The 14,925-nt window shown below is 35.0% G+C and overlaps 1 protein-coding gene across 3 annotated transcripts in view; it reads right to left on the reverse strand.

The window, feature by feature from the left end:
• LOC146148579 (guanine nucleotide-binding protein-like 3 homolog) overlaps positions 1–13,447 on the reverse strand; it is a 29,372-nt gene extending 15,925 nt beyond the window's left edge. Inside the window, exons 1-4 of one of the 3 annotated variants that reach the window (XM_083387110.1) lie at positions 13,208–13,447; positions 11,683–11,775; positions 10,956–11,014; positions 3,980–4,129 (exon numbers count right to left, since the gene is read on the reverse strand). In XM_083387110.1, coding sequence (XP_083243236.1) covers positions 3,980–4,129; positions 10,956–11,014; positions 11,683–11,695 — 222 coding nt within the window. In that variant the 5' untranslated portion in view covers positions 11,696–11,775; positions 13,208–13,447. Of the gene's footprint in view, positions 1–3,979; positions 4,130–10,955; positions 11,015–11,682; positions 11,779–13,207 lie in introns of all 3 variants that reach the window. The other 2 variants (XM_083387109.1, XM_083387111.1) reach the window with 2 other exon arrangements.
• Positions 13,448–14,925: the final 1,478 nt, after the last annotated feature.

A 14,925-nucleotide genomic window follows, 5' to 3' on the forward strand; every position in this document is an offset into this window, starting at 1 on the left:
TTTTATTGGATCTACATATGGACAAAAAAGTGCCCAAATTAGTTTTATTGGAGCTACGTTCAGACAGAGAAGTGCCCACATTAGTTTTATTTGAGCAAAGTACAAAAAAAAAGTGCCCAAATTAGTTTTATTGGAGCTACTTACGGACAAAAAAATGCCCTAAATACTTTTATCCTAAATACGTAAGGGACAAAAAAGTGGCCAAATTAGTTTTATTTAAGCTACATACGACTAAAAAGTGCCAAACTTAGTTTTATCCGAGATATGCAAGTACAAAAAAAATTGGCAAACCCATACAGTATACAACCAAAAAATAGTTTAAGTGGCAAGATCCTATTTAGCTCTTATTTTTTACAATTTGACTCCTTAGCAGCAAAATACCTGTCTAGAAAATCAAATAGCAGTTTTATGTAATTCAGGTTATTTATTACCAAAGTTTCAGTCATATCATAAAAAATGTGACTTGTCAAATGAAACAGAATATTAGACCATAATGGGCATTTCCTCATATTTCACATTTTTCAGTTGGTAGAGTGACCTTTATTTTTCAACAAGAATTTTAACTCCAAATGCAGAATCTTCGCCTAACCCCAAAACCACCCCTAAGTCCCCTTGCTAATTTAAACCACAACCAAATTCAAACCTCAATCAAGACCAACTTCTGGTGAGGGACGCCCATTACTGGGCATTTATTCCAATGAAGATATACTATACTCAAAGAACAAAAATAGATTAAATGAAAATGTTTAAAGGTGTGTTTTTAGGTTATTAAGCAACAATATGCTTTTAGTTACGTCTAGTCATTAACTTAAATTTTTTTTGACAAATTCATCTTTTGTGGTAGAAATTGTTGAGCTGAATTGCAGAAAAATTCTGTCTAAAAAATCCTATATATTAAATTGGTATCAGATTGGCACATGGTCCACCCTTCGCCCAAAAACACCTACCGGCATTTTTTATGTATTTTTTTACAACATTGTTTGGGCCATAAAGTTTTAATTTCAAGGAATTTTAGACTTAAGACTATAAGATTAAGTCTGATTAAGTCTGATTAAGACTATTTTAGGTTTTATTCCATCGATAACACTGGTCAACAAATTTTCACTTTTTTATATAAACGAGTATGTGAGTATTTCATCTTAGATGTATTTTTCACGCTGATTCCAAATATACCTTTAGTTTTTCTCTAGCACATCACATTTTTAAGATATTCGCTTTATACAGATAACTCGATTCACCACAGTTGTACTTCTATGATAGAATTTTTAATTTTCCCCTTTATAAAATCTTTGCTGACGGGTTTTATAGCTTAAAATGTTGTTTTTGTTTGTCACTAACTGAAGCCAGGTTTTCTGGAAATAAGTTCAACTAAGTGTGCAAAAAATGCATTTGGAGTGGCATGCATAACCCATCTAAATGCTAAGCTAAGCAGATCATCTAACCGACCGGAAAATAATGCTATTTACATTTTCTAAAAAGTTAGCACACAGTCACTAAATGCCAGCCAAGCGCGTAATTCCACCTTTTAACATTGTACATCCTTTGGAAGAATTATAATAATATTTTGTTCCATTAAGATTCCTATCGTTTTGCTTAGCTTAGTAGTGAAAACGTTTTGTAGAGGAATGCTAAACATAGAACCCCATTTTTCTATTCCTATAGCAAAAAGATTTACTACGGGGTGTAACGTTTGTGATATTAGCCACTTACAGATCCTTCTAGGCTTATAGACTCTTAGTGATGCAGTTGGCAGCACGGCTGTTGTACCAAAAAGGACCATCTACTGTCGGTTGTCTAACTTTCATTTCCGTTGTCTTATTACTACATCCATCTCAAGCAAGTTGTGTTTTAATCCTAATACAAGCAGTTATGACTTTTATTTTGAAAAACATGCATCTATAGTAAGGCTGTTTAAATCTGTCTGGAAAACATTATTGGTTTTGAACTTATGTTTTGTTCACTTTATCAGGGACAATTCAAGACTTCCATGAGAAGGGAGTGAAACTCGCATTGGGGTGTTGTGTGGTACAGATCTTCTTGCTAAATGCTTGAGTACAAATGTTAAACTTATATCTGAAGTGATATATTGCTTGTCTTTGGTCACACAAATTTAAAAAGGATAAGTAACAACATTACTGATTAAAATCTGGCATTACCGACCATTTATTTTGTTTTTGTTCTGCTGTAGTGCTATGAGAACTTGTTTAAACAATATTTATACTCAGCTCAGGAAGTTATTTTATATCTGGAAATTAACTACTTAATTACAAAAAATGTTAATAAAAGATCTTTCCTATACTGTTTTTTAGAAATACCAGTAAATAAACAGATAGAATGGTGCGTGAGTCACATTACAGTTGGATAAGGTGGCAGTGCGCAATGTGCCTACACTAATAATACAGCAAAACATCGAAAAAAATAAAATGCGAATATTTCAAAAACCTAATGTACTAGAAAAAAAAGAAGGGCATTTTCAGAATCAGCGCCAAAAAAAAAATTAGGAATCAATCTATTACATATCCGTTTAAAATTTGCTGTTGATCAGTGTAATAATACCTCATATTTGGCTTAATTACGTCATTGGCCTCAATACTATCGTGTTACACACAAGGGCGAATCCAGAAAACCAAAAAGGGGGGTCCCGAATTTTTTCCTTAGGGAATTACCCTATTTATCGATCGTAATGACGCCATAAACTAGTGAAGACTATGACGTCATAAAATAGTGATTTGTAATGACGTCATAAAAAATAATCAGACACAACCAATTAACGTCCAGCAAAAGCAAACTTTTACAACACAAAGCGAACACGTGGGTCGAAAGCGCTTAGTGTGCAATCGTTAACTTTAGGCGTAAAACTAAACCAAGACGGTGAAGTATATGATTGATTTTGGTAGAATCATGTTTAGACTATCTGCAGCAAAGTTTTCTAAGTTCCATGTACAGGCCACCCTAAATTGCAAGCACGTCTCTTGCCATCTGCAATACTAAACGAAGATCGTTTTCCCCGGTTAGCTATTATGCCATGATTAGCGCTATATCGGCGCCGAGCAGTGTGCCTAGTCAGCTAAAATACAAGCTGCGGTTGAGGAAAAATAAGTTGTGTTGTCAATTACACTCCAAACACGTGTTTTCCTAATTATTAAAAACATTGCCGCTTAGGAAAGTGAGTAAAACCCTGACAAAAACAAACAAAATGGCGTGGGGGTAATGTAGGGACTACAGCCACAGAACAGAAATAAATCGCAAAACAACTTTGCTAACATATGTATATTGTAATAAAAAATATATCTCCTAAATGTTTAACATTCTTAAAACAATTGCTATTTGAAGCAGTTGTGTAAACTGTAATACATGTCCAGGTTGTTGCCCAAAACAATATTATGCCAATATAGTGAGTACAATGCAACACTAAACAATGGACTCTTCATAAATTCGGTCCTGTTTTTAATTAATTGCATTTTCATTTCAGTTATACTTTTGCACGTAACCTTTAATCCACCTTAATTGGTCTCCTAAACCAAATAATATTAAGTGTTTTTGGTTTATTTCTACTGTAATATATCTCTCCTCGAAAAATATAAAAATAATAAGCAAATCGTTCCATGTTTCCTAAATTATTGAGTGCATAGTGACTTTAAATATATATGATGTACAATAAGTCTGGGTTAATTAGAAAAATCCTTTAAAGAACTTTATATAATACTGCTTAAAAGGGCAATTTAATTTTTTTAATTTCTCTAAGCGAGTAGCGTTTTCAAATTATGTTATGATAGGTCGTAAGTCGTAAGCTGTCAAAGATCAATAAATCGAGTTTGCAAGTCGGTGGGATAACAACATGGAGCAAATCACAAACTCACAATGTCAAACAGTCGAGTCAAAAAACCTTAGTACCCTAATTTATTGTTTGTGTTAATAACTGCCTGTAATATAGGAAAAACTTTTATATAAAATCAAATCAAATTAGTTTATGAGTTACCCGGTGTTTTCTTAATTCGGCCTCCCTAAGAATACTTTCTTTAAATGGGGCTGAATTCGGAACACCAGGATCTTTTTGCTTTTGTTGTACTTTTCCCATAGCAGTGTGCTTTTTCAGATTCTTTTTCAGCTTTTTGTTGTGTGCCTTTACCTGAAGCATGACATATCATTAAGTATACCTTTTGCACCAATGAAAACTATTTCGACCAGAGCCAAGGAGCTTGACCTGGTTAACATAATAACAGAAATTAAATTTATTTATACATGGTGAACATAGAATTTTTTTTAAATTTACGTAATTATAATGTTGAATGCAAGTTACGCTATGTTTATTGTTTTTTTTTTGAATGATAAGTTATTGACCTAAAAACGAAAATTTGACTAAGTGAACCCTCATTTTTTGTGTTCAAGAAGGTTCTTTTGTTATCAATGAAAAATATTAGAATTCTTAACAGAACATATTAGGTTTATTTGAAGGCTCTGCAAGTGGACAACTTCACATAAATCATAATGTTCGCTTAAAAAGAGAAAAGTGTAGCATATTCTAAGAGAAAAGTGTAGCATATTGTATTGTTTCAATTTGTTGTCATTAAAGTTTCTTTACTTTGACATAAGTTTGCAAAACATAAAAAATTCTTCTCAGAAGCAAACATTGCTGAAAGTTTGAATGAACTGTACAGTGTACACAGACAATGAAATAGATATGTGGTCTTTCCATGGTATTAAAAAATGTCAATGTTTGTAGTATTTTTTGGAAATAGTGGTTAAGTAGCTCTTATGGTTCTTTTTTAGTGTAGTTTGGAACAGGCTGGCTGGGGTGGGTATCCAATATCAAAAATTTTGCCAGTCAATTTTTTTGCAACGCAAAAGCATGCGGTTTATTCTTATTATTGGGTCAATTTGGTGAGCAATATAAAGTGAAGCTCAAACTGGATGCAAAACAGTAAGTCCTCGCAGAGTTAATAATCTTATTAAGGATGTATTGGAAGATGAAATGCGGGAAATGCTCAAGACAAGATTTATTTCAAATCAAAGTTGTATGGGAAAAAAAAAACTGGAAATGTACATAAAAATTGGCTGACGCTGGCATATTTAATAAAGTGACTGCTAATTCTGGATTTTTGCCAATTCTCCTTTTCAAATGGTCTAGATTCGGGGTCTATAAAAAAAAAAGAGTGGTCAAAATTACTAGACCCAAAGTATCATGACACAAATACTCTGCGAGTTTGTCCTAACGGAATAGCTTTAAAACCACAGTAATTATTGTGTCTCCATTTATTCTAAAAATCTCCATTAAGCGTTTAAATTGTAAAATACACAATTACCTACCTCATCTGGATATAACTGAATACTCTTTAATTAGCTGGTATGTTTTGAAACTGGCCTGACCACACACGACATCCAGAACAACACACATAGCGCGAGTAAATCCGATCGTTTATTAAACAAATTGACATAAATACAGGAGCGCCTCTTAGCATGACAAGGACTTATCCAAATAGAATTCACAATGCCAGAAAATAGAGAAAACATATGAATTATATAGCTCGGAAGCCAGACTTTACCATTCAGTACTTTCCAGGATAAAACGCCAGTCCCCAAAAATGCAGGTACACCCTCTGCCAATTGTTTTTCACCAGCTTTCATTTCAGAGGGTTTACTTAGATCCCAAATAGCTGCAATTAATTACCTAACTTTCAAAGTCTAGTAGTATTGGCCATAAATAATGCAACTGTTAATTTGTTTTTGTATTGGCCCAAATTGTTAACCATTTACGCAATAATTTTGTCATGCTAAATCATGATAAGAAATGATAGCATAGACTTATCTGCAAACAAGATTCTTTCATTAAAAGAGCCATATGGCGTCACAAAAAGAGCCATAGGTTCCCGACCCCTAGCCTATTCACTTCTGAACAGTTGTAACAATAACGTTAGAAATTGCACCAGTCAGGTGTTAATGGAATTGGTCATAATGTTCAAATTGATTGTCGAGGTGTAGGCTAGCCTAGTATTGAATAAATTGCTATAGTTTAAAAAGCTAAATTACACATGTCTTCTGCTTCGAAAAAAATAAAAATCACAGATGAAAGGAGATTTTTCAAGATAAGTGGGAGGAGTTATATTTTGTAAGCATGGTCAGAGATACTAGTAATTGCCTTATTTTAACAGCAAAAGATAGCTGTTATGAAGGAGTATAACATGCGTCGGCACTTTGAAACAATGCACCACGATAAATATGATGTTTAACTGAAATCAGCATTTTGCAAACAAAGAAGTTTCCTTGTTCAAAGAAGTTTCTCTCAAATATTTATAAGTCCAACGAAGATACTGTAAAAGCGAGTTTTGTTAGCCCGTTAACGAGGGTTTGTTCATAAAAAAATACCTTGTGACATTTTATGTCCAGATAAAAAAAAAACTGTTTAAAGGCATAAGCTTATCCCCAAATACAGTTGCAAGTGGGTTCACAGATTTCAATGCAAATGTGGAGAAACAATTAGTTGCAACCACAAAGGAACTCAAAGCATTTTCGATTGCCCTGGATGAGAGCACAGATGTGTTAGACACCGCACAATGTACTGTGTATATCAGGGGTGTAGACTGCATTCTAAATCTGACAGAAGAGTTTCTGGAATTAATACCATTGAAGGGTATTACAAATGGAAAAAGTGCTTCGAGAAACATGGCTTGTATGTTTGGCCACAGACGGTGCACCGGCAATGCATTCTAGCAATGTGGATGTAGTTGGACTTGTAAAAAACAAACTCAACAGTCTTTAAACCGAAAGAATTACCTTCGCTAGTGTACACTGCATTTTACACCAAGAAGCCCTTTGTATTTGTACAACCAAAAAATCAGATTAGCATTTAAAAAATGTTTTTTGACATACATTGTATTTATACGAGCCATGTCATATTACACTCCATACTTTTTGCCAGAAACAATCTGCTCCAGCAAGTCCTTGTTATTAGCAATTGCTTCCTGGATTTCACGACAGCTCAGGTCTAGGTTTACTTTTACTTGTAGCTGGGATTTGACAGTGATTTCACTCAGTCTGTTCCATTACTTGGTCCACTGGGCCGAAACAAGAGAGAACACTCTTTCCAGAAACGCATTGCTGACCGGAAGGGAGAAAATGATGCTAACCAGCTTGTAGAGCAGCGGAAAAGAGTTGTTTCCGGTAAATAAATTCATCCACTTGCCCTCAGGGTCATCCTTGCGGAACACATCATCTGGAATCTTCTTGAGCAGAGCGTTCATTGCCATTAGTGGATGAACTTGCTTCGCCAAAGCCTTGACTTCCTCATACTTGACTGCTTGATCTTTCAGCAGGGTCCAGTTGATGAGCATTGGATGCTTATCAAATCGATACCACTTGTTGACATATTCCAAGGTAATGATGTAGAATTCCCAGAAGCTCGCTTTAAGAACCTTAGCACGCTCTTCCTCGACTGTTTTTAGTAGCTCGCCTGTTGTTGCTCCGAAAAACCCTGAACTCTGGCGTAGTAATATTTTGATCTTGAAAGATTCAATAATCTCTGCCAGTTCGGGAAACAATCCAGTTGACTTTTGCAAAAGTAACAGTGGTTTATTGAAAAGCAAGAGAGCGCTGTGGAGGAATGATATGATGATCAGTGACTCTTCTGATTGAAAGAAATCCTCCAATATTCTTGGTGGATATTTCAGCGAAAGAAAATGCGCTTTGAGTGCTTCCCAGAGATCAACCATTCGCTCAAGTATAGCATCAAGTGTGGTCCATCGAGTCAGTGTGTGAGTTGGTAGAGTCGAGTAGTTGCTATCAAGTTCCTCACAGAAATACTGGAGCCTCATCGCCCTATTGAAGTGGCTACCAATCTTCAGTACGATTATTTCACTGTCAAGTTTCTCTGCTTCCTTCTCTGCTGCGTTATGCAAAATATGAGCAGGGCATGCGATGTTGGCTCATTTAAGATGAGCGAAGGCGTTGTTTTTTCCACTATGCTGTGATCCTTCAAAATTCACTGGCGCATTATCGGCACAAAAGGATGACAGCTGTTTCATGTCTAGGCCATTCTCTTGGATAGAGCAGAGAATAAAATTTGTGATCTGTGCCGAGGTCTCGTCTGGCATCGATCGAAGGTCAAGAAGACGCACTCGTACTCTAACTTTGGCGTTGAAGAATCTGATGACTAGAGGAAATAGTTTCACTTTGTTTTGATTAGAGGCGTCAACCGAGATGGAGAAGGGCTGTACACCAAGTTCAGACAAAATCATTTTTTGAGCAAATGGAGCAAGCACTCCAGTAACGATGCTTGTAGTCTTGGTCCTGGCGGAAGCAAACTTTTTTGCGATGTTGGAATCGGGAAATATTGCTTTGAGCAATTGCGATGTGCAATCGTTGTTGAGGAATGATTGCTGGTGTTTGACGGTATGAAATGCCCAGGTACCCTCAGCAGAAGCTGCCCTGTAGTCTGTGGTCGTTGGCTAGGGTTGCAAAATTCCAGGGAATTTTCAGAGACGAAACTTTGCTTGGGAATTAACAGGAATTTTGGGGAATTTTAGGAAACTTTTAAAACAATCTTAGTTTGATATTGAAACAGGAAAATAATTGCCTTATACTGATTAAAAGTACTATGTATAACTACAATACTTAAGAACCTACAAACACATGGTTTAGTTTATATATTAACTCCAAAAATGAATCATCACTAGGGCCCGCAAAATTTTTTAAGGACCTCATCTGTCCGCGAATCAAAGAATAAAGTTGTTTTCAACACCTTGGACTGTTTACAATAAGTTTATAGGTCAAAATAAAGTCAAAATTTGTCACATTATGGCTTTTAAAAAAGATTTTGTGTTTCTTGAGAGTAATTTTTGTAAAAAATTTTGTGAAGGCATTGTAAATCAGGAACTGTGACACAATTAAACCATATTAACCCATAAAAGCAAGAAATATGTCACAATGCCCACTTGGAACAGCACTAACTTTTATCACAAATTGTCCATTTTTTTATTTATTGTTACATATTTATATGATTCTTACAAAACATTTCCTATTCATAAACGTGGTCTTTTCGAAGATCAACAGTTTGGATTTTACGAATAGCCTACTGATATTCTGTAATACAAAAATGCCTAAGCAAGCTAAATCTATCGCCAAAAACCCGACGCACTCTTATAATCCATAAAACGACGACTTTTTCGACAAAATATTACGTTTGGGTCTGAAATCGACAAAATATTATGTTTGGATAACTGGCATCAATTCAAGGAAGAACTGTAGCCTCTACCAATCAGCAATTTTGTTAAGTCAAAATAAAGTTGAAAAAAATTTTTTTAAGTCAAAATAAAAATGGCCCTAATCATCACCAACCTGTTTTTTTACAAACAAAAACAACACCGACCGGTCTGGGCCAAAATATCCCCAGCTTACGGTAGCAAAATCTTTAACATTTGTTGTTTTGTAAGTTACTAAGTCGTTGTACTAGTTGCTGCCGTTTAGCATCTCCACCTGCTCGTCTAGAAATGCTCAAGAGGTTTTTAATATTTTTTTTTGGTTGATGAAATATTAAACAAAGGTTTTAAACATAATAAATGCCAAATTTAAAAATTCCCAATATTCCCATTATTCCCGGGTCCCTTAAAATTCCCGGAAAGTTTCCAGGAAAGTTTCCAAAATTCCCGGAAACTTTCCACCCCTTTACAACCCTATCGTTGGCGCTGATTGACTTGTGAAAAAATTATTCATCGACTGGACACACTTCTTGTGTTTTGGGTATCAATGTGAAAAAGCGTTCTTTCCTATGGCCTCCAGATTATTGTCGCATTTGCAGATATTACAGTGTGCAAAACACTCTCCCTTCAAGCTTTGTTTGATACGTTTGAATTCCCTCTCATAATCGTCACGAAAAACGTTTTTACGCTTGCTCATTTTAACTTATCAGATTTACAGATTTAACCTTATCAGAAGCTAAAAAAACGAGCCACCGTAAAATAGCATTAGCTCCGGCTCCAGCTCCGGAGCCATCAGGCAATTATTCAATGGCTCCGGCTTCAGCTCCAGAGTCGTAAAACTCAATCCTTTGGCTACGGATCCAGCTCCGGAGTAGTAAAACTCATATCCTTTGGCTCAGGCTCCAGCTCCGGAACCATCAAACACACACCCAATGACTCCGGCTCCAGCTCCGGTGCCACCAGTCACTTATTCAATGGCAAGTTTTAAAAATTGCTTTTGGCTAACTAACGTTGGAGATGGAACAAAATATAATTTCTTAGCTTTAGCACCACAAATTGAAAAATGGCTCCAGCTCCACAAAAATAATAAACAGGGCTCCGGCTCCAGCTCCACAAAAATAATAACAATGGCTCCGGCTCTGGCTCCATAGAAAATGCTTAGCTCCAGCTTCCCAGCCCTGGGTATAAGTGGAAACCATTGCGGACGCCCTTGGAAAATTGAAACGACCCACTATACGGCATAGCGCAGCACATAACCTCTGGTGCATGTTTTTCGAATGAATGGTCTAGGTAAATACTAATTACTCAGAATACATCACTGATGATGCATAGCAGCGCGCTAGCAGCCTCCTGCAAGTTGTAGAAGAACATCGGCGATTGTATCTCAACTTTGCAATGCTTGAACTTTGTGTTGTATGTGCGAATATGTTGTTAATATAATATATACATATAACATTTTACAATACAATTTGCCATCGTTTCGTTGCAATTGAGCCAATTTAGCAAGTTTTACATATTTTTGGGAATTCCCATATTTTGATGAGTTAACTTTAAGCGTTGAGCGATACGAAATCATGACCCCATAATTTTTTTCTCAATCCTAATTTTAAGGGACCATGGGAAAAAAGTTCAATTAGCTAAAAAAGGGAAATTTTTTTAAATATGAACAATCCTACTACACTTACATGGCAGGCAAGTGCAAAATCCTAACCTTGTAAAAGATGTCTAATGTTTGTTTATTGATTAACTAAAATAAGATCTTACATTTTTCTCAATTCTGTATTTCTTGCTACATGACATCCGCTTGCTTGATTTGCGTAACTCTATAAAAAAACAAGTGAAAGTTAAAAAAATTGAAATTTATTAATTTTCACAATTTTCAGGTTAAAATACAAAACAGAGATTTATTGAAACAGTGACTTAATATTATGATCGCTTAATGTAAGTTGTGGTTGCGCGAAAAAGAATTGGTAAGAATTTTTATGGTAACTATCATTTCTTAAAATGATAAACTCAAATGCATACAACATCACAGTTTGACCACTTTTTGGAGAAACTCGTCGAGTTAGAGAAGCTGTTGCTACACAAACCAGGATATAAGCTCAGTCAAAAAACAGCTACCAACTGCACCTACTCAAAGTTGTTAGTGAGAAAAAGGAAAACCTTGGTTTAGTGTTGTGAATTGTGTACTGTCCTTATTTTTTTATCTGAGCACATTAACTCCTGTTTCATTAAAAAAAATTTTCTATGTATATATGGAATAAACTAGTCTATTCACTTATGTGTCAAATGCGCATTTGTCGATCAGCCATTAACGAATAGGGAAATGCGTTATAAGAAATAATGTCCAGCATTTTCGATTGGTCCAGGAGCAAACAAGGTGAAAGGTTGAGAACCACTTTGCTAGTGCACATAAAAATAAGTTTGAATAAACGCAGCACAGGTTTTATCTATGGTTTAAAGCAAAAATGGAATTAAAAATAAAACTCACTTGGTCTTTTCATAATTAAATGGTAGTATTCCAAATTTAGGTAAAAAGCTGACCAAAGTAGAAAAATGTATGTGCTGTGTTATGATTGAAACACTTCTACAAAATTTGAAACAATTAAAATTGACAAAAAGTATGTAGATTTTAAATAAGATACACAAAATGTATGCAGACAAAATAAAAGTTAACAACAAATTAATAAATAATATTTATACAAAAACTGCTTAAGTTTAACTTAGGCATGTGGTCTGATATATACATACACAATGGACAGAAAACTGCCTACACATTTTTAACTCAATTTTACATAGTTAAAATAATTTGTGCTTTTAACTTTACTACACAGCATACCAGTGTCTAGTACGTAGGAAAGCAATTATATATAGCTTAAAAATGGGTTTCAAAGCAAAAAAAAAAAGTTTTTTTTGGTATATCAGCTTTTTTTAAATTTCTTTTTTATTTCTAAAAAAATAAATAAAAAAATTTTAAAAACGACTCATGTCTAATTTGTCAAAGAGGCAGGATGCCAGATAAATTACACCGGCAGACCGGATCTGCACTAGCGCCAGGTTGGAAAGTTAGACCGATTTCCCACTGGACCGCGCGCTGGCCGCTGGTCTAGAATCCTACCACACCATATTTATTATTTGGGTTAGCGTTTGGGTAGGTCAAGTAATATTATTAAATTAAAATACTTGAGCCATCCTCGCTCACCCAAACACGACACCCTAACCCAGGCATGTCCAACTCAAACATGCCGGCGTGCCAGTTTTTATCTTATAACTTCTTCCCGTGCAAAAGTTTCGTAACCGAACCAATTTTTTTAAATCTTAAAAGCGCTTTTTTTACCAAAAAAAAATAAGAAACGTTTATTTAAACTTGTAAAAAATACTGTCTAGCAGAAATGCGAGCTGACTTCTTGTTTCCCAACACCAAGCAATATAATATTATATGAATGCTAGCCTCCACACAGTAAAATGTTACTATATCAAAAGTAATTGTTGGTTGTTGTGATTGCCGCGATTGTTTTATATTGTGAACAATCAATAGGGGTAATACTAATTTACGGAATACTCACTAATTTAAGTGTTACCCCGTTAAAACTACTATTAAACCCACGCACAATATTTGAGTTAGGGTGGGGGTTAGCGTCCGGGTGTGGGTGCGTCAAGTGTTATTATATTTAATAATAATACTGTGTTCGTTCCGACCATTCATCATTCCGTAAATTAGTGTTACCCAACAATGGCAATTGGATGTATAACAAACTTAGTATTTTCTGACAATTGGCTGAATAACAAATTGAGCTTTTTTGGCAATTGGCTAAATAACAATTTCAGTATTTTTTTGGGAGGGCTTGCGTGCCATTTTTTATTAGGTCGCGTGCCACATTTGGCACGCGTGCCGCTTGTTGGACACCCCTGCCCTAACCCAAATATTGTGCGTTGCTTTAAAAATTGTTTGGGATTCTAGAATAGCGCCGAATAAAATCCTACGAGAAAAGTATAACAACGCTAACTTCAAGTACCTGTTACTGTTAGCTTAAACTTCTGACAATAGCCATGGGTGTACTTTTTTGATGAAGAGACTTTCTAATGGAGGGCTAAAATAGTAAGGCATAACAATTTTGCAAAGTTATTTGACATCGTGGCCCACACGGAATCTACCCCTGGTCTTAAATAACCCAATTTTCTGAATAAATTTGTCTTCTAAAAACCAATAAATTGTTTGCAGTACACACATGGACACATTTGTTTTTATTTCTATTAAACACGTGCACATAGCAGAGATCTCTATGAAACCTGGATAAAGCGAAAAGTACTTTTGACCTAATGTTGAATCCAAAGCAGGATAAGATGGTGCACATGCCTAGTGCAGCTACTAACAACGATAAAAAATAATTTAAATAATATTATGTAGTTTTTATTCAAACATTGACCTGAATAAATATATCAATATTTGACCCAACCAAACCGAAACCAGCAGCCTAGTCCAAATAAATAGCTGCAGTAAGTATACGTCATACCTTATCCTGCGTTGGAGTCAACATTAGGTCAAATTATTTTCTGCTTTATCCAGGTCACAAAGTTACGTCGCGAAACAATGGGATGGTTTCCACCACTAGAGGCGTTGCGTAAGTCAGATGAACAGTTGCGAACGCCTTCTTTACAATGGTTATTCGTTGTTTTCAATCACGTGTTTTCGCGCTTTGTTTTTGTAAAATCTATTGTGAAGCTAATTATTCGTTTTAAGTGAACTTTAATTAATATCTATTTTCACTTTTTATTCGCAATTTCGTCAAATACTGGTAGCGAGAAGTCGTTAAACATGTACTGTTACAACTTTAATTTTGTACTTAAAATAGGGTTTCAGTTAAAACCAGGAAGCATTTGCGTCAACTTCAAATTATAAATAAAATGTAATTAGAATGTTTAAGGCCAGCTAGTTGCGAACAAAGCTAAAATAAGCATTTTTATGAGGGAATATTGTAGTTTTTTGTGGTACTGCTGTTTTTTAACCTATAACTTTGCATTTTTGCAAACTTTGCAAGTTGTTTCATTCACACTTTTTAACAGTCATATTTAATTCGAAAATATATCTTCTGTATAGTATTCTAAACGACATTGTATTGCTTGTGCATTAACTTAAAATTTTCACCAAATATTTCTTTTGTACTCAACATTAATTTAACATCTTTTGATACAAGATATCTCACATCTTAGGAAAATATTCGAGTTATACACTTATTTTAAAACAACTAACCATTTGTACTGTTATACTGTTTTGAAATAGGTGTAATTTTGTAAATGTTATCTTATTATAACCTTTCTTACAAGTGACCCCATGTGGTTTTACAAAAGTTGAATAAATATAGCCTGAAGCCCTAGTGCAGACACTATCATGCAAGCTTGTGCATTTGGCTGAAAAATCAGGCACTTGCAGAATTCCAAACAATATTTTAGCTACAGAACTGAAATCTTACATCTTGACGAAGAAACCGTATATTTGTGGAACAGCGCCAGGACAATGAAAGAAGTTTGTCAGTTTCCAGTGTTACAAACAAGTCACAACTACAATGAATCTTATCATTCTTCAAATATTAGTCAAATCTCTAGAATGATATTGTACTGATTTTAATATGAAATTTAGTTGAATGTTTTTTACTTGTGGTTTTGCGTACTTCAGGTTTGCAAAGCATCAATTCAATTCGCAGCGTTTAGATCAACTGTATAGTTTTGTTTCATT

The sequence above is a fragment of the Ascidiella aspersa genome, chromosome 4, assembly GCF_963924565.1.
Source record: "Ascidiella aspersa chromosome 4, kaAscAspe10.2, whole genome shotgun sequence".
In the NCBI taxonomy this organism is placed as follows: domain Eukaryota; kingdom Metazoa; phylum Chordata; class Ascidiacea; order Phlebobranchia; family Ascidiidae; genus Ascidiella; species Ascidiella aspersa.